Source organism: Uranotaenia lowii, chromosome 3, assembly GCF_029784155.1.
Source record: "Uranotaenia lowii strain MFRU-FL chromosome 3, ASM2978415v1, whole genome shotgun sequence".
Lineage (NCBI taxonomy): Eukaryota > Metazoa > Arthropoda > Insecta > Diptera > Culicidae > Uranotaenia > Uranotaenia lowii.
This window is the reverse complement of record NC_073693.1, coordinates 128,031,226-128,052,214: the sequence shown is the minus strand read 5'-3', so window position 1 is coordinate 128,052,214 and position 20,989 is coordinate 128,031,226. Positions and strand designations below refer to the sequence as shown.

At 38.2% G+C, this 20,989-nt stretch overlaps 1 protein-coding gene across 1 annotated transcript; it reads right to left on the bottom strand.

Annotated features, from left to right (window-relative positions):
- Window positions 1–4,651: 4,651 nt before the first annotated feature.
- Window positions 4,652–19,519, bottom strand: LOC129752595 (uncharacterized). Its single transcript, XM_055748370.1, has 3 exons — window positions 19,437–19,519; window positions 19,045–19,377; window positions 4,652–4,685 (listed from the first exon to the last, which is right to left on the bottom strand). The coding sequence occupies exons 1-3, from the start codon at window positions 19,517–19,519 to the stop codon at window positions 4,652–4,654; spliced, it is 450 nt and encodes a 149-aa protein (XP_055604345.1).
- Between the last annotated feature and the right edge of the window lie 1,470 nt (window positions 19,520–20,989).

The following is a 20,989-nucleotide window of genomic DNA, read 5'->3' as shown; positions in this document are numbered from 1 at the left end:
GTTTGAGTGGAGAATATATGAGTTTACCATGGTTACAAACAACGGACACAGTAAAAATCTTGGGGGTAATTTTTGCCAATTCTATTCGTGTGAAGGTGAGATTAAACTGGAACTCACTTGTGTCGAAAATCTCTCAACTCACTTGGCTCCACTCACAGCGCATGTTAAGTATTGGACAGAAAATTATGCTCCTTAACACCTTCGTGAATTCAAAAGTGTGGTACATTGCATCAATCCTTATGCCTAACTCTCATCACTTGGCAAAAATAACGTCCACGTGTGGAAATTTTATTTGAAGAGGACATTGTGCGCGAGTGCCTATCCATCAATTAGCTCGAAAAGTAGATCAAGGGGGATTAAATTTTCATCTACCCTTGCTAAAATGCAAGTCCCTGTTGTTAAACAGACACTTGACAGACGCTGTATCCATGCCGTTCTATAGTGCGTTGATTGCGAGCCCTACATTAGCCCCAACTAGCCTCCCCGATATAAAAACCATTAAACAGTTATGGCCAACATTACCCCACGACCTCCAGCGAAGACACAGTGCAAAAGAAATCTACTGCCATTTCCTGACTAACACTGAGATACCACGAGTTGAACGAAACAACCCTAACATCACCTGGAAACAAATTTTGAGAAATATCTCCACGCGTAAGCTGAGTCCCGCCCAAAAAGAAACTCGTACCTGTGGGTCAATGAGAAGGTTGTTTGCCGAAAACTCCTACACACCATCGGAAGAGCTGATTCAGAAAGCTGCGAACACTGCGGTGCACAAACAGAAACTATTTGTCACAAATATTGCGAATGTCCTAGACCCTAGGTCGGCAACCTGCGGCTTGCGAGCCGCATGCGGCTCTTTTGATATGAATATGCGGCTCTTTAGCTCATTGAGCAAACCTTATAAATATTTAAAAAAAATAAAAAAAATGGTGCTTAAACTTATAATTGAGTTATGTAACCTGAAACACTGAATTCATTAGTCAAAAAGAAATTATACATTTGCATTCGCTGTAGCATCAAGCGAAAAAGATAAAAAAAAACAAAAAAAACAAGACTTGAGCTGTACCTAACAGGAAAATCTAAGTTGATCTAATTTTATATTTAAAGCACTCGCATTCACTTTTGGCTGTCTATGAAAAATGTTCAGTTGAAACTTACGAAACCGCATTTCGAAAAATATTCAAAATATTGAAAAACCATCTCAATCGAATCCTTTCCGCTCCGGTCCGTTTGCCCGGAGAAAAAAAAAGCCCAGTGTTCTGCCAGATTGTTTACAATTTCTAACGAAATTTCAAATTTTCAACCTGTTTAAGTGATTAAACTAGCATGCAATTTTTATTTTGAATTTTGAGGTAAGATTTGAACGCCGTTGATGTGCCTTGGTTAAAATTATTTTTCTGCTATTTCTTGCCTTTTTATGGAAAATACTTATGGAAGATTTGCCCGAATATTACCTGGTTTCGAGTTAAAAATTTAGAGACCTTATGCCCGGATTTGCTCGGCATTGGGGCGTACAGAGAAAAGAGAGAATGAATGAAAATTTCAATTCTGAAAATATATTAGAAAACTTTATCATATGCTGAATACTTGAAAATTGATAACTTAATTAATAATAATAACTTTTACACCCCGAAATAATTAAACTGTATGAAAAGAAAAAAGTAAACTTTTGATTCTTTGAAAACCTTCAAAATTTCAAGTGTGATGCCTGCAGCCAAAATTTCCGAAAAGCACACAAATTTTGAACGAAATTTCAGTAACGGACATATTTTTTTTTTTCATTTTTGATTAAAAGTGAATTATCGTTGATTTTTTTTTTTATAATTTTTGTTCCAAAACTTTGAATGCATCTTTGAACTGATCTTGCCAGTTAAAATGTACTGTTACTTTTTAAATTTGGACGAATTTTCAATAGAGGCTTCAAAATCACATTTTTACAAATTTATACTGGTTAAACTACAGATTTTATTCCAGTTATCTATGCTTTAGCAAGCATTGCTAAATAATCTTCAATGTATTGAATTCCCATGTGATATAAAATGAGACATTTTTATTTGCCAGAGGCATAAAAAATCTGAAAACACGTGTGCTTGATATCATGAATTTTGAAAAATTCAAAATATGGAATGACATGTGTAACGACCAGTTATCAGGATCTAAATTTTTGAAGACTAAAATGTTAGGCTACATTCTTTTCAGTTGAACCTCTACATCTGAAGTTTGGAAAGGTTTAGCTCAATCTGAGGAAATGTCATGAAAAAGCTTGATAATTTTGAGAAAACTTCTCTCATTAAAATTGATAAATATATTATAATCAAATCGTGTTAGAAGAGTTGACGCTCCAGAAGAGAACCCATGTACGTAATGGTGGTCAGAAACACTTAAAAATATATATCCAAGAGTAAGAACAAACTCTTATGATTTGAAATTTTTTTTTGTAAAACTTATGTTCATTGATCGTTTATTTGTTTTAGAAAAAAAAACCAATTATCTTGTATTTGGCTCTTCAAGAGTCTGAAATTTCGAAAATTTGAAGTATTTGGCTCTTCTGACTTAAAAGGTTGCCGACCACTGTCCTAGACTAAATGGTGCATTTAGATTGTTACAAACGAAAATTAATGAATCGTTGATTAGAAGAACGCTGTTAAATTTTGAAGAGCTATTCAGTTCAGTCTTGCAAACAATTAACAAGCAAAACAAGTTAAAAATTTTCAAATATCTAAGTAGCTACATCAACTTTATTGATACAAGCAATAATAGATTAGATGTTCCAGCATTATGTAGAGTTCCATTTAAATCTAGAGACGTAATGTATTAGCATTATTTTATAAGACTCAATAAAACTATTTTAAAAACAAAAAAAAAGTTATCAGTTCCTATCATTTTCAATGAAATTATATGGAAACATTGCCAAAAAAAACCGAAATTTTGCCTAAAACATAAATAGGCGCATTTAGCCCGCACGGTTTGAGGTTCGGCAATTTTGACAACAGTTATAATAAAATCGATTTCTCAAAAATATAAGGAGATTTCAACCCAAAAAATACTCCAATATATAGAAAACAGAGATCTGCTCATGTGAATATAGTTTTTGTACACATATTCAATGTAATATTTCATTAAATCAGTATTCTGCTTAATAGGCGCATATAGCCCGCTCCTTCCCTAAGCAGATTGTTTGGTGCGTAAAATTTATTTTCCCGCAATAGAGAGTCAGTTTGTTTAATCTAAATATCAAATTTAATTCTATGAAGAAAAAACAAAAATATATTTAACAAAGTTTTATATCAGTTAAATTTGTTTTGAACATTCATGCAATATTTATATTTAATAGGCTGCAATGGAATGGATGAAATTGAACTTTCATGGAACTCCTTCCAACTGACCAGGATTTTGTTTTTAATTAAATGGTTTCAACAATTTCCCATTGATGCGAGAGACTTAGAAAAAAAAGGAGACGTATTCGCTGTGGAAGGACTAAGAAAAGCAAAAAATAACCCAAGAAGTAACGCCACATCCAACCAAGTTGGTAAGTAAAACAGGCCCAACAACAACTTGAGAAAGCGCCATCTTCAGGACTAGGATGAAAGAATGTAAAAAATAGTAGAAAAATAACAGCGAGCACCGCTTTTTTGCTGTTGTTGTTTTTGGTGGGACTGTTGTTTTGGCCGAGAACGCAAGCTGGCAAAAGGATCAGCAAATGGGAGGAATAACACTAACTGGTGGCGCTTGGGGTAAGATTACAAGAAGAACATGTCGAAGAAGGGAAATGGATGGAAGAACAGGAATAGAAGAAGAGCAAGAACAAGACGACAGCAGCGCCGGGGAAGACGACGAAGACGACGTCGACGATGTACACACCAAGTAAAACAAACTATGATGAAAATATTTAGTATTCAAGAAACGTTCTGCAGAATATTGATTGGCAGAGAGTACGGGGCTGAAAGCGAATGCTGCTGCTGGCTGAGCGAGAACACGAACGAGGGGATCCATCCGTGCCAGGCCAGGCCACGTCCCGGGTTTTCCTCGATTCTCCTTTACTCCTTCACCCTCCCACGTCACCCTGCCAAGGGTTTGTTCCGGCAGGAAGGCCTCTTTCGGGGTATTGGCAAAGACCGGAATCCAGCAACCACTTCCATCAGCACCCGATCCGATCCAAGTCGGAGAGCTAGGAGAGCTTGTACTGGAAAGGGGGGATGACGAACTGGACTGGGCTAAGCCTGGATCCAGCCAGGAGAAAGGGGGGATGGTTGAAGGTACAAGTTTTTCCTTCCATTCGCCACGTTTTGCCTTCTTTAGCATTTTCTCGGATGTAGCACACTTGTCGATATGGCAAAAGGAACTTCGGCTGGAGGTTTTGTGGGTGCCCTAGCTATGGAGTCCGGAAGCGCCGAGGAATCGCCTGAAGAAGGAAGCAAGCTGAGGTGGGGGATGTGAGAGCTGGCAGGAACACAAGTGGATGGTTGGATGAAGGTCCAACTCCCAATGAATGTGGGGGGATACAGTACCAGAACACAAGCACACCCAGCAAAACGCGCTTTAAGAGCTTCTCGGGGTCGTCCTCGCAGTCGCAGCAAATAAATGAACACAGAATTTCTTCAGGTATTTTTCTCCGGAGGAAGAAAACCTTAAAAATGCTGACCAAGCATTACACTTCGACGGACGACGTCCAGTTGTGGTAGCTGAAAAAAAAATTATGGGAATTTGCTGCGATGGGAGTTCCTCGCTAACTGGATTCACACAAGGTGATGATAATGAGAACGTGTAATTTCGAGGATGTCGAAGATTGATGAACTTGAGCAAACAGGTTATGCTATTTGGTGGTGGATGATGATTGACATAAAGTTCGAATTCGGTGGAATTAAATAATCGATTCCAGTTATGGGAATGAATCGTTTCTTTCATTGAGAAGCGCTCGTGACAATTGAAGACAATATAGCACAGTCAATTTTGAACTTAATGTAACGAAATAGGAACCACTTCTATATCACACTTAAAGCTTAACCATTCGTAAAATATATCCTCTCAACTTTTTCGATGAGGCAAATCTGAATTAGTTGGAAAGATTTTCTAATTTTAATCACTTAAAAGAAGAAAATAATTTGCAATGTCAAGGATTCCAGGAAGTAGAAAGGTATATAAAGCACCTCAAGCATTAAATAATCTTGTTTTGGGCGTACGAATTTTAAAATCATATTTATTCCTGCTGGCAGGGCCATAACAAGAAGCGGGGGGGTCGGTTTTGCAAAAAAAAAAAAAATTGTATAACATTTTTGCTTGAACAATGCATAATTTATTGTAAAAAATAAAAAGGTTTTCTATTATTATTCAAGTTTGAGTTATTTTAAATAAAAAGTTGATTATTTATTTTTTAATCCAAACTTTTAGAAAAACAAGTTAAAGAATTTGCCAATTTTTTAAATGAAGTTTGAAAAAATAAAAAAGAGATTTGAAGGTTTCGTTCAGAAGAAACCTTTTTTAAATTCACTTAGCTCTCATCCGCATTAGAGGGGCAATTTGATAGTATTGCATGTTTTAAGGCTTGCAATATTTTTCAGAAGCTTCAAAAAACAATTTTTTTTTTCGGGGACTCCAAATGATTTGAAAAGTTCTTGAATTCTGTATCATGACTTTTTTTTATGGATGGACCGTGGAAGTCTAGACAAAAAAAACTTTTCCGACTTTGAGTGTCAATTTGACTATCCAAAAGTAAAATCTGGTTGAACTCCATTTACCCGAAAACCATTGCCCAGAATGAAAAATCTCCAGAATTCCAATCGCCAGAAAGAACCATTCCCCAGAATTTTTTTCCCCAGACGAATTTTCGCCAGAATGTACCATTTCCCAGAAATTTTTTCACCAGAATGAACCATGTAGCAGAAATTTTTTCGCCATAAGAACCATTTCCCAGAAAATCGAAAACATTTATCCTTACTAGAAATTATTTAAAAAAAAAGGAATTGTTACAAAAAAATGGGGTTTCATAACTTTATTCTTTTTTTTTCAGCACCGCCTCCCACACAAGTACACCTGGAGATCACCGTACCAAACTCAATCACAGATCGACCACGTTTTGATCGACAGCCGGCACTTCTCGGACATCATCGACGTCAGATCCTGTCGGGGCGCCAACATCGAGTCGGACCATTATCTGGTGATGGTGAAGATGCGCCCAAAACTCTCAGTAGTGAACAACACAAGAAACCGGCGCCCGCCTCGGTTAAACATCGCGCGACTGAAGCAACCTGAGGTCGCGGCAGACTACGCGCAATCGGTCGAAGCAGCGCTGCCGGCAGAGGGCGAGCTTGACGAAGCCCCTCTCGAGGACTGTTGGGATACCATCAAAACAGCCATCAACAGTGCTGCGGAGAACGTCATCGGTTATGTGGAGCGATCTCGACGGAACGACTGGTTCGACGAGGAGTGTAGGAGGGTGATGGACGAAGAGAATGCCGCGCGGGCGGCAGTAGTGCAGAGAGGCACCCGTCGAAATGTGGAAAATCACCGACAGCGGAAGAGGCAGCGAGTCCGACTTTTCCAGGAGAAAAAGCGCCGCCTGGAGGAGGAGGAGCTCGAGGAGCTGGAGCAGCTGCATCGTTCCCAAGAAACACGGAAGTTCTATCAGAAACTCAACGCATCCCGCAAAGGCTTCGTGCCGCAAGCCGAAATGTGCCGGGATAAGGACGGGGGTATCCTGACGGACAATCGTGAGGTGATCAAAAGGTGGAAGCAGCACTTCGATGAACACCTGAACGGCGCACATGCAGGAGACCAAGACGGTGGGGGAAGGTACATCGCCGGCGTAGCCAACGACGAAGACGAGCCACTCCCAACGATGAGTGAAGTTAAGGAAGCCATTCGCCAGCTGAATAGAAACAAGTCGGCTGGGAAGGATGGCATCGCAGCTGAACTCATCAAAATGGGCCCGGACAGGTTGGCCGATTGCCTACATCGGTTGATAATCCGGATCTGGGACATAGAACAGCTACCGGAGGAGTGGAAGGAGGGGGTAATATGCCCCATCTACAAGAAGGGCGACAAATTGGACTGTGAGAACTACCGAGCGATCACTGTCCTCAATGCCGCCTACAAAGTGTTGTCCCGAATCTTACTCCGCCGCCTAACGCCACAAGCAAACAGATTCGTGGGAAGTCATCAGGCCGGCTTCATGGAGGGACGGTCTACGACGGACCAGATATTTACATTACGGCAAATCCTCCAAAAATGCCGTGAACACCAAGTCCCTACGCACCATCTATTCATCGACTTCAAAGCCGCATACGACACGATCGACCGTAACGAGCTATGGAAAATCATGGACGAGAACGGCTTTTCCGGGAAGCTGATCAGACTGATCAAGGCGACGATGGATGGAACGCAGTGCTGTGTGCGGATTTCGGGTAAATTGTCGAGTTCATTCGAATCGCGCAGGGGGCTTCGACAAGGTGATGGTCTATCCTGCATGATGTTCAACGTGGCGCTAGAAGGTGTTATTCGACGAGCGGTGGGCGAAATGCGGGGCACGATTTTCAACAGATCCAGTCAACTTATCTGCTTTGCCGATGACATTGATATAGTCGGCAGATCATCTGCGGCGGTGGGAGAGATCTACCGCAAACTGAAACGCGAAGCAGGAAGAATTGGGTTGATGATTAATACGTCCAAGACGAAGTACATGCTGGCCTGCGGATCCGAAACCGACCGAACCCGCTTGTCCAGTAATAACAAGGTCACGATCGACGGCGACGAGCTGGAGATAGTCGAAGACTTTGTCTATCTCGGCTCACTGGTGACCGCAGACAATGACACCGGCCGTGAGATCCGGAGGCGAATTATCAGCGGAAGTCGTGCCTACTATGGACTCCACAAGCAATTGCGGTCGAGAAGACTTAGCCCTCGCACGAAGTGTAACCTGTATATGACGCTTATTAGACCGGTTGTTCTCTACGGGCACGAGACATGGATATTACTCGAGGAGGACCTGCGTACACTCGGAGTATTCGAGCGACGAGTGTTAAGAACCATCTTTGGCGGCGTACAGGAGAACGGAGTGTGGAGGCGAAGGATGAACCACGAGCTCGCGCGACTCTACGGCGAACCCAGTATCCAGAAGGTTGTGAAGGCTGGCCGGATACGCTGGGCTGGACATGTTGCGAGAATGCCGGACGACTGTCCTGCAAAACAGGTGTTCGCTACGAATCCGGTAGGAACAAGACGAGCGGGGGCGCAACGAGCGAGGTGGTTAGACCAAGTGGAGCGTGATCTGGCGAACGTGGGGTGCCCGAGAAATTGGAGAACGGTTGCTATGAACCGAGTGAATTTTAGGAATTATGTTCGTCAAGTTATGTCGTGAGACGGAATACTATGTAAATAAAAGAAAAACTTTATTCTTTTGCGGCAAAGCCGCAACCAACGAGGATGAAGGGGCTGAAGGGGCGGCACAAAGCCGCCGAAGCTCCCAAATCCGAGGAGGCCACCGACCCGCCGTCGGAAGCGGCGGCCCTAAGACATTGGTCTAGGTCTGCCGGGGCTTCCTAGGTCTGCGTCAAAGCTAGGGGTGATCCCTTAGCCCCGTCCGCCACGCGACAGCGTGAAGGACAAAACGTTTTTCAAGTTCGAACGCGTAGCGTGAGGAGTCGGATACCAAAACAGTTTTTTAAAGGACCATGGTAAGCATTGAATCAATTAAAGTACCCAAACTATAAAAAAGCACAATATTGGTTCTAAAATCAATTTAGTTGGAAAATTTCAAAGTCGTAGTTTCATTTAAAAAATCAGATTGAAAAGTTAATTTCGAATCATATGAAATATACAAGAATTCATTTAAAAAAAAAACAAATAAAAATACTAGGGAAAAAAATTTGGGATTTGTGCCATTCTGGTAAATGTTCCATTCTGGGGAAAAAAATTCTGGGAAATGGTCCATTCTGGGAAAAAAATTTCTGGTAAATGGTGCATTCTGGGGAACTTTTTTCTGGGAAATGGTTCATTATGGGGTTTGATTTCGGGTATTTGTCATTCTGGGAAAAAATCATTCTGGGCAATGGTTTTCGGGTAAATGGGATACAATCGTAAAATCTATCTTAGTCGTTTGAATTATAATCAATTTCATATAAAACTTAAATCAATAGAAAGCTTGCAATGTCTGAAAAATATGTTTTCAACAGTATAAATACATAAAGCTACTATTTTTCTCATTACTCAGCATGAAAGAAAAAAAAAAATCCAAGAAAAACATACCCCAGGAAAACTGATGTAGTCCATAAATTACACGTCCAAAAAATATTTGCCTTATGCATATGAAAGCTAAAGTTTATGTCTACCTCATGAAACCAAGAAATTTGTTTTAATTTTTTTTTAAATGAAAGGGTCACAAAAAGTTCAAAAAAGTCGACTGAAAAATATATTTTTCATTCGAATGCTATAAAAAAACTGTTTGAGCGATGGTAGAGTTTTTGAAAATATATGACTGCAAAATTTATTCTCATTCTATTATTTTTCTTTCTTTTGATTTTTGATGCAACAAAAATTGAATTTACTGGATTGTTTTTAAATTGTTGCATCTCAATAGAATGTAAATTATATTTCTTTTCCAATGAATATATTTTTAATTGGTCCGGAAGAATTACCGGCCATGAATGAACTTCATAATGGAATGTCCACCGTGTCAGTGTGGAATTCGGTCCATCATTGTAATCATATGGTAAGCGGCTAGGAATGTCCGGAAACTTCCGGATGTTATTTACTCTCCGTGAGAATTAACATTCCGGGGGTTTCTTTGACCGGAAGTGTCAAAACTTTTCACCACTTTGTAATTCCAAGGCAATGTACCGAAACAAAAATATCCGGATACAAACATTTTTAACCATTCTTTAATTTACAAAAAAATAAACAACCCTCGAATAAAAAGGATAAATTTAAGTTCGGCTGCCGAACTAAGTATTAAGTATGCCTATTAAAACTAAATTTTGCGATTTCCCAGTCAAACTCAAAGTTGAGGGCTGCCTCTGAAGTGCTGTTTTGAACCAAAATTACTTAATTTAGAGTTTAAAAAAAGAAGCGTGTTTCTTTCTGCGCCAAACACGCTAAACTTTTTCAAATTTCAATACCGACGGGTCTGCGAAAATAGACAATAATTTTATTTTTTTGGATTTACTTAAAGTTTTATATTTATCCTTAAGCAAGTGCAATGGTAAGCTTAAAGCTTCAGCTTTTTGTGGACACTAAGTGACATATTTTATAAGCATGCCGTAGCTGATCAACAGTCCTTTTTCGAAGCATCCTTTTCCGATATTTTTTCTTAGACTATTTTTTTTTAGACTTTGAATAACAGAAAACTGATGTAGATAAAAGATGTCTGAATCACATATTTAAGTTACATGGTAAACATCGAATGAAAAACAAAAGATGTATAGCGGTTTTAAGCGAGTAGTGTCGAGTTGACTCTCAAGGTCTGATTAGGGTGTTTTTTTTGTATCAAACTTTTAATCCAGATTTTGTTAAGATATCCTTTTATAAGAGCAGCATTTTTTTGAAATTCAAAATTTTACACTTTTAAACTATTATTAAGCAATTATTTCTCGCAGCACTACAGAATGTCTCTGTAAATTTGATACTTAAGACTTTAATTATTTTAACAACTTTGCTGAACACTCCAAAACGGTTTGAATTATGCTGCAAAATATCTTTCATTCAATTTGGTATAAAAATTCAACAATATTACCTAATTCTGTAGAATTAAAAAAAAAAAGAATATTTTTTTCAAGAGTAAAAATAACTCAGAACTCATCGGATAAGTTGATTAATTATCTAACGCCTTTATTTTTTTTAATATATAATGTCAAGCAAGTGCGCAAACTTCAAACATGAATTTTTAACAAATTGTCGAAAGTTATTACGAGAATTTGAGCTCATAGGAAAACTCGGTTCTGATTATTAAGGTTAGTGGGCGAAAACAAAATTATTGCGACGCCGAAAATGTCATACCAATTTTATTATAATGTTTAGGATCAAACCGAAATTTCAGGGTAGTTTTATACAAATATTTTTATCAAATTAAAAAAAAAATTAATCAATGAAGCCTTCTGTGTAAAATTGATTGCATTTCCGTTTGATGCCCACCATCAAAGTCTTTACAGTGTCATCCAGAACTAGTTTCTCAGTTTTCCAGATTCTACATTTTCTTAACATGCCTTTCTCGTTTTTGCCTGTCTTTTTACTCTTCCGATGTTCCCGCTTCATTATTGTCTAGTACTACTCCATCGAGCAGAGCTCCGGAGAGTTTGGCTGGTTCAAATTAGTCTCATACCACTCCAGGACACCTTTAGAATAACAGCATGGCGCTTCTCAATGCAGTCAGATTTGTGCCCTTTGTTAAGAAAGGCGAACTCCTCAGTTCACAAGCGCAAATGGTCCGCCAAACAAGATATTTTCTTTTTCACATCACACTTACACAGAAAAAAAAAATGACAATAACGTGTCATCGAAAACGGTTACCTATAAAATAAAACTGCCTGTAATCGAAAAGGCATGTAAATTTAACTTGATTTGTTTAAAATAAAATGTAAAATCATTCAAATTTACAGCAAATGTCCTGTAACAAAATGGAGCATGATATTTGCCCTAGTTTTACAGGTCAAAGGCAATAATTTTTAGTGAGCAGATTTTTCACAGGCTAGATTCAAATTTCAGTACAATGATAATTAAGGTTGTCGATTGAAAACACAAAAACCATTATACCATTAAACCATTAACTGTTCAACTGCCAAAAATTTCACTATTCAGGAAATCACACAAGTCAGCTTAGCGAAAGTGACAATTACTCCAAAAATAGCGGTGCGTTCAATTTACAGATCCAAGGAGGCAAGAAGAGGTAACTTTTTTTCACTTGAAGTTCAGAACAGATTTTTAACTTAGATTTTTTTTTCTAGCTCGAAATAAACCGGATATAGATACGGCAAAATGGTTTCCGGTTGGCTTTTTCAAGAGCCGACAAACTCGCTTATTTGTAAATTAACGCGGCATTTGACGTGGCAACCCGTACGGAGATGGGTTCTTTTAAGACGAAATTCCATCCAAGTGTTTTTGTTCCCAGGCGTAGTGTGTAGGAGAAAGTACACCTGATGATATTTAATAATGATATATAATGCTTATTGCAAATAGATTGTTTTTAATAAGAATTGAAAAATAGACAGGTTACTAAAATATAAACAAAACAAATTCCAATAGGAACGTTCCAAATTTACAGCCTGTAACTTTAGACCAGCCTGTAAAAAAAATTGATCACGTAAAAATAAATGTCACGTAATTTTTTTTCGACCTGTAAAATTGCGGTAAAAGTCCTGCTCCTTTTTGTTACAGGACATTTGCCGTAATTTTACAGCAATTAATTTTTGCTGTGTACTCTCGCCGGTGAAAAGCTCCAACTACGGAATTTGCTTCGAATTGGCTTTTATATACGTTTCGTCGTCCACAGCAGTGTCAGCATCTTTCCGCAGAGCTTCCGTGCGCGAAGTTAAGCGGTCGATTCATGCCACTTATCGCGGGTTGGGAAGTTTTTTTCCTTATATTTATGTATGTAATCCTGCTCTCTTCTTTGCATTCTGGTCGTAGCTCGGCGACATGCCGATCTTTTTAGCCAAATCATGGGTTGAGACGTTGGGATTGGCTTTAATCATCCGCTTCACCTTTCCCTCCGTCTTTTTGTTGTCCGGACCAAATTTTCATTAAGCTCCTTTGCCGTTCCTAGAACCGCTTCAACACTCTGGAAACGATTGGAAGGTGAATGTTAAACGTTTTTCTCAATTGCCGGTGAGACATGTCAGGAAGTTCCAGGTATTTGGAAAGAATTTGTTCTCTCGACTCGCGTTGGCTCACCTCTATTTTCGTTGAATCGAAAAACACGACTTCGAGTTTGACAGCATCTAAACAATACACATCAATGAGCAAGTGTGCAAAATTTGATTGATTTTTCCCAATGGTAAAATAATTATGCCCTGATGAATATGTCGCAATAATTTCGTGTTCGTCCTAGTTGTTAACAGACTAAAAGCTTTTTGTATTGCTTAAAATTCTAAAAATCGACATCGTGTTTGTTTTTCATAGTTTTTGCAAGCCCTTTCTGATTGGTTACATACAAAAACAATATTCACGCATCAAATCCGCTGAGGCGGCAATTCTGCGCCAGATAAGATCTTTCGGCAAAAGTTCAGACCAACTGCTGTTCAGATCCGCCTTCCGCCTTTGAACTCGTGTCGGTTAGTTGATTATGCTGACACCTTTGCCTGTCTGTCTGTCTGTCGTCGTTACTGGCTGGACACAAATCCCGAAAAGAGTCCGGATTTTTCGGGTAACTGTGTTGCTGCTGATCTTATCACTACCAACTGGTGATGCTTGCCGGTTGGATAAAACCGTGAGGCGGCAAATCCTGTTTCCTCCCTTCAACTGGGTAAAACTCGGAAGGGCTCTAATGGAGTAAAGATTTTGTTTTAACTTGCCACAATCCCTCCAGGACCACCTAACTAATAGCGTACGCGTCAAACCAGAAACACTTCAATCTTGGCAGCGGCACGGTCGTTCGATTCCCTTAAGGGATTTTAATTATAAATTTTGACTGCTTTTAAATTAAAACGTAACGATTGTCAAAGGGATTCAAAATTATTTTCTTGATCGATAGAACTTGAATATAAAATGTTTCTGATAATTTTGGAAAAGTAATGTAAAATTATTGTTTTCAAGTTTTTCGAGAGTGCAAGTTTTATCGATATTCAGATAAAATTAATATTTAATTTCCCTCACTGATTGGAATTACCCTTCAACCCTTATCCGCTCTTGAGTGTCAATACGACACTGTTGGAAGTTTGGCGGCTTGCAACTTTATTCAGGTGCATCAAAATAAGGCATTTTTTTCGGGGACCCTTAATTCTTAAAATCTTAAATTTTGCATCTTTTTTTTAATTTTTTTTAATTAAAAAATTTTTATGTCACTTTCTACTCTTTATTTATGGCTCGAACTCTTGAATATAGAACAAGGTAATGTAGTTGATTTTTTTTTCTATTAAAATTGCAGAAAGTTTCCAATTTGTTGATTTTTCACCTAACTTCACCTGAACTTTATAAAAATAGCGTCACAGGAAACCGTCACAGAATTTTAGGTTCAAATAACAGAATGGTAGATTTTTTTTTGCCAAAAAAAACAGAATTTTTATCGTCAACTTTTGTGTAAGCTGTCACCAGGGAGTTGAATGACACATTACTGCTCCCAGTTTGTCAATTTCATTAATGGTGTTTTGTTTAGTGATTTTATAATAAGGTTGCCAACATTTTTCAGCACGTATAAGAGCCAGACAAATCTAGGCGATTTTATTAAGAAACCAGGCGAAATCCGGGCATTGAAATTCGAAAATCCAAAAATCCGGGCAATATTCCGGAAAATGTTGCCAAACCCCAGAATAAACTCAACAAATATCAAAGAAAATTTAAATAATCTTTTTTTTTTGTCAAAACTCATCGACAGAATTCAAGTTGTATTGCTTTACCTACAAATGGTTTTATTGAGGCACCCTAAATCCCAGTTAAGGCTTAGTAAAAACTTTTCATGATAATTTTTCAAAAATTGATGAAACATTTGTTATGAAGGCATAAACATTAAATTTATACAACAGAATTTGTTTTTTTAACTGGTTTTAATTGCCAAATAAAATGAATAAATCCGGTCAAAATTCGATAAAACCAGGTATACTTGCAACAGGCCCGTGCGAAGGACCCGTCCATGGGGGGGGGGGGGGGGGGGGGTTTCTAAATTCAAATTTTGCTAGGAATAATATCAATACCAAAAATGCATATTTAATAAGAAAATTGACTTCTAAATCTATTTTCTTACCCATAACCATTACACAAACTCGAAAAAATAATATATTTCACTGATACTATTCCAAATAAATAAGAATCTGTTGTATCTCAACAATGTTGGTCACCTTAGAACGTGCGTTACGATACGTCTGATTTGTTTGCTTCTATTGTGAATTTGCTTAATGTTGCCAGTTTGTTCGTTAATGTTTAAATTTGTTCTGATTTTAGCGGAAAAAAGTGTAATGAATGATTAAAGCCAAATAAACTTTCCTTTTAGTTTTGAATCTTACACAAGATAAGATGTGTTTTTTCTTTTCCTAAAAATCTCTACAACGGTCTGCATCCAACAGAATCAAAGTCTCAAATCAGTGTTTTTTTCCGGTAAGTTATTAAAAAAATATTTAAATGATAATCCTTATTCTAAACTAGAAATTTTGAGTAAATATTTCCGAAACACCAGAAAATAAATGCAAATCAAAATTTAGAATAAAATCAGAATTTAAAGCTTCAGACATAAAAATCATAAAATATGCATAAAATGTAACACGAGATTTAAGAGCAAAATTAATCCCAATTTTAAAACAAATTTCAGATCAGTGTGAATTTTTTTAAGGAAAAAATCTTTTTGAACTTAAAAGAAATTATTCAAAACACATAGAAAATGATAAGACTTAATCTGATAAAAATTTAAAATATCAGCCAGAGATGAAATCCAATTTAATAATCAAAATCTTACATTTTTCGAAATAAATTACTTAAAAAGTTCATGTTTTATTGAAGATAACAATAAAAACTCTCTAAACTTAAAACACATCATATTCAATTCATCATCTCTGTCAAAATTCAGGGTTAGTAATAATTGATTTCTTGAATGATCAAATACTAAACTGATTAAAAAAAAAAGAATTCCAAGTGGTGTTGTGAATATTGAGAGCACAAAGCATACGTTAAATTAGTTTTTGCTTATTGAAATTAACTCTTAAAGTTACTATATAGAATTGTTTTTCAAACTTTCCGTAGATGATGATCTATTCTTAAAAGATTATTTAAAATAATAAAAATAAAAGAAAAGTTTATTAAACTGATGAACGAACAATTCTATATAAAAGTAAAAACTGATTCTGAAATTATTTAATACATTTTAAAAATTAAGAAATAATATTTTGATGATGATGATGAAGATGAATGATTTAAAAATGTTAAATTCTTCAATTTTCTATAGTTTTAAAAAGTAAGTATTTATGAAATTTCAGAAGAAAGTTAAAAAAAGGCATTATTTCATTTAATAAATTTGTTGAAGTCTGCAAAACGATTAGATTTTTGCTTATAAAAATATCTTAAATTCAATATAGTTAATACTTACTGAAAAATTGCTAAAAATTCTTTTATTTTACAGCATTGGAAAAATTCACCAAAAAAATAACATCTCTTGTTTTTTCTCGCAGAAGTATAATTTAATTGCGATCTTGCAGAAAAATGTTTTAATTTTTTTTTGTTATTTATTATTATGTCGTAAAAGCGCAAAATTTTCTAATATTTTTTACCTATTTTCAAAAGATTTAAAGCAACCAAATTAATCAAAACTAGCGCTTATATTCTTTGCATCTCAGAAAAAAGGCATTTTGTGGCATCGTGTTATTTTTCAAAACCCTTGAATGTGGAGTTGAGCATTTAGAAGAATAAAAAAAACAAAATAAAATTGACGTAGAAAACGGTTTTTGAATATTTCATATCAGCATCAAATTTGTAATGAAATAATCGATTTTTATTTTTTCCTCAGTAATAAAGTAAGGGATGAACTTGTTAAGAACATCTTCTTAATAAATACCAATTTTAAATACAAGGTAGGGTTTTTGTGTGTTAGGATATAAATTTCAATACAAAAGGCTTTTTAAATTGCCGATCGAAACATACAATTGAAAATAAGTATCAGTTCTTGAAGTCATGTAGTCTCGTAGAATGAAATGGCTAAGTTTTAGAGTGATATAGGACTAAATACCGCCGGAGGCGAGCCAATTTTCTGACATGTTTATAAACACTTATTTTTAAACATCTTTTGGTATGAAGTAATTTCACATTTCTACTGTAAATTCATTTCTTGAACATATAATTTTACTTGGAAAAAATCTCCATGGGGGGGGGTTAAACCCCTAAAACCCCCCCCGTTCGCACGGCCTTGACTTGCAACATTATTTTATACGGAATCAGGTGCGGTTCTAGAGCTCGTTCTTGTGGGGGGAGTCGACCAATAGAAAGAACTTTAATATCTGGTTAATAATAGATCATTTTGAAAGAATTATTGTGAGGAGGCAGGAGGCTGCACACTGAACCTGTCCCTTCTTTTCAATCCCATTGATTAAATTTAAAACACCGAAAAACATTAAAATTAACGAAGAAATTTTAACTTTTTTAACCCATCTTCAATTCAACTTGATTTGATATACTTCGATAAGCTTTTATAAGCTTAATTGATTCTTTAATTATGCCGAAATGTATGTTTTTCTCTTATGTAATCATCACCTTTTCCCCTTTTCAATACGGAAAGAGCTCACGAACCACTATAGATATATTTTTAGTAACCTTATATAACGTCATATTCAGTTCCATTTGTCTGATAAGTTTTCGGGATTAAAGGAAGGGTTTCAAATTACAACCTCCCTTTAGTAATATGGCCTCTATTTCTTTATAAATACTCGGTTTATGAGAAAAAACGGTATGGAATCCCCACCCTCTCTCATTCCTATCCGCAACTTCTGGAAGTTGGTAGAAATCTCATTTTTTCGCAATCAAAATTCCTCCCATATCGAATTAGGTTTCTTTGGTTAATAAGTTCTCAAGCAATACAATACAATTTATATGGAATCCCCTCCGTCCGTCCCCATCTCCACAGTGCAAGTTAGAAAGGTCAACCTCGTACTCATAAACCTTCCCATGTCAAATTTGATTCTTTTGCTTATTTACGTTTCCAATTATACCAACAAAATTGTTTTGGGGCCCTCTATCCACTTCTTATGTACTCTCTGGAAGACGGATGATGTTCCAAATAGTCAAATACTTCGTACCCAAATAATTTCCCATGTAATATTTGCTTCTATTTTAGATAAGTTCTTGGTTAATGCAAAACAGTTGTGTTGAATTCAATGATTTAGCAACAGTGGTTTAGGTTTGGAAAAGAGATACTATTCATTCATTTCTGTTCGTCAAGTCCTTACAAGCTAACTTAGACCTATAGCGAAAACTATCTTGTCGCTTAACCTAGGTGATTTTCAACTCAGAATCATTCCTTAAATACTATCATATTCTGGGCTTACCACCCAGAATAAACTGCCAACACTGCAGGGTAACTCATAACAACAAGCTGTGTTGGCTGAGCTTAGCGTGCATGATGACAACATTTATATTGTTGTCATCATCATTTACGATCATTAACTGTCAACCGCTATTATTCTCAATATGCGAATTGACTAAAGAGAACGAAACCAAATCAGTCGGTTTTGGTTTTGTTCGAACGTGGCCGCGTAGTAACAAGTCCGGAAAATCGTGAGTATCAACACCTCCCCTCAATTTGCTAATTGAAAGTGCTGAACAGCTTTGCATGCCTCGCCCTCGGTAACGCCTTCGTGAACGCATCAGCTGGCTGATCCTCAGTATGTCACAAAGAAAGTTGACCGCTTCTTATGATCTCTCTGATGAACGCGTAATTGACATCCAAGTGTTTCATCCGCTGATGGGTTCTCGCCCCCTGCAAGTACTGGATGCATTAGATGTTGTCCTCCATCAATATGAAAGGAGTGCTAACCACACAAATTCATTCAAGAAGTTTGTTAGCCACAAACCTTCCTTCACCGCATGGCACAGCGCTCCAATCTCAGCTTCGGTCGATGAGAGACTGACTCCCCCTTATTCTGCGCCGCGCGTGAGGTGACGATAGTCGAGTCGAGTCGGAGTCACGTGAGTCTTGTCACCTTGTTCCCGAAGCCGATGTGACAGAGCTTCATGCTTAGCTGACTACTAGATTAGGATAAGAACTCAAAAAGTTCATTCTAAAATACGTTTCTCACCTAAAGCGTCTACTGGAATCGGGTGACTAGAATGACTCGACTATCGTCACCTCACGCGCGGCGCAGAATAAGGGGGACTGTCTGCTGACGTTTCGTTGACCATGAAATCAAATTCTCGAAGATCATGTACGCATAGCCCGATACAGATCTTCGATCATCGGAATCATTAGCGAAATCTGCGTCTGCATATCCGCTGAGTATTTCCGGTTTCGCGTTTCTGCGAACGACCAACGCCATATCGGTCGTACCTCGAAGGTATCGAAGAACACGCTTCAGGTCTTGCCAGTGCCTATCCGCCGGGCTGGTCTGGTATTTGCTCAGTGCGCTAACCGCTGAACAGATATCTGGCCTCGAAGATGTCGCCAGATATTGGAGGCAACCGATCAATTCCTTGAAGAGCTGCTCGGTGATAACCTCACCATCGTCCAGCTTCGTCCACCGAACGTTGGTGTAAGCGGTGTACCTACGGGTTTACAATCGGCCATTCCAAATCGCTGCAAAACCTTCTCGACGTATCCTGACTGCGAAATCTCGATGATGCTCTTGCTGAAATCTCGCTTGATGGTCATTCCCAAGAAAGTCTTGACCTCCAGCAGATCCTTCATTTGAAATAACCTCCCAAGCTCGGTTTTTATCCAGATAACCTCTGATAAATCTTTGCCGGCAATCAGGATGTCATCCACGTTCAGGATGAGAATGAGTCCTGGCTTGCAGAACCGATAAACAGTCACAGCAGTCACTTCAACGGATCGAAACCAAATTTTCGTATCTCATCGTCGAATCGTTTCAAGCCGTACAGGCTTTGCTGCAGCCTAACCACCTTCGATTTGCCGATATCATCATTTGGCAACTGCATGAAGATAACCTCTTCTAAATTTCCGTTAAGAAATGCAGTTTTGACGTCCATCTGATGAACGACCATTTGGAGTTCGTTCGCCGACGCCAAGACTGCGCGAACACTCTCCATTTTGGCCACCGGAGCAAAGGTTTCCCAGTAATGAAATCCTGGTCTCTGAGAACGCCCTTTTGCAACCAATTGTGCCTTGAAGCGACCATCATCCTTTATGGTGAACACCCACTTCGATAGAATGGGTTTTCTATGACCTTGGGGTAAGCTGACCGTTTCCCAAGTCTTGTTTCCTTCTAAGGCAGTCATCTCATCGTCAATGGCGGTCTTCCCGGACTCCCAGTAGTCTCGGCGCTTCAATTCATGGATGTGTTGAGGTAGCTCCTCATCAATAACAGCGGCTACGTTGGCCACGTACCGTTGAGTAACTCTTCGAGTTCGCTGACTTCGTCTCAGCGCCGGTTCTGGATCGACGGAATTTTTTACATCATCGTCGTCCTCATCGTCTGGGAATTCTGCACTGCTCTCATAGTCACTTTCGCCGGGTTCATCCTCAATCGCACTGTTGCTCACAGGCACATCGGCTAACCGTTCGGATGGGGGTTCGGGTGATGACACTTCGGCTAACCGCTCGACAGTGTTTTGTTGTTCTGGTACATTGGCTAACCGCTCAAATGTTGATCTTGGTTCTGTTGAAATCTTGGGTTTCTCGATAGATAATGGGAGTGGTTCTACGCGGTTTTGTTCAGGCTCCACCATGCTAGTTTCATCGAAGACTACGTTACGATGGATTTCAATGGATCGACTCGACCAGTTCCAAAGCCTGAACCCGTTGTTTGCATAGCCCACGAAAACGAGTCGTTTGGATTTTGGATCGAGTTTATGCCGCGTTTCCTTCGGAATCTTTTCGTACGCTGGGCACCCGAAAATCCGAAGATTATTCAGCCTGGGTTTTCGACCAAATCACATTTCATAAGGAGTCTTGTTAACCACAAGACCCCGTGTTGGTGACCGGTTCGTCAGGTACGCAGCGCACAAAAGCGCTTCGCCCCACATAGCCTTTGGTTGCTTGCTGTCATGGAGCATCGCCCTTGCCTTTTCCATCAGAGTTCAGTTGGCTTGTTTGCTGACGCCGCACACAGGGGTAAATCCACCTCATATGCGATCAAAATTATTTGCGGACAAACGGTAAACGGTAGACATTTGATGTCTTCGCAACATTTTTATA

Excerpts from the sequence above, each read along its gene's own strand:
- LOC129752595 (XM_055748370.1), bottom strand. The coding sequence starts at position 19,519 with ATGAAGGATCTGCTGGAGGTCAAGACTTTCTTGGGAATGACCATCAAG. Across the intron at positions 19,378-19,436 it reads AGCATCATCGAGATTTCGCA|GTACACCGCTTACACCAACG; the intron begins GTCAGGATACGT and ends GTAAACCCGTAG. Across the intron at positions 4,686-19,044 it reads AGATCTGTATCGGGCTATGC|CTACCACAACTGGACGTCGT; the intron begins GTACATGATCTT and ends TTTTTTTTTCAG.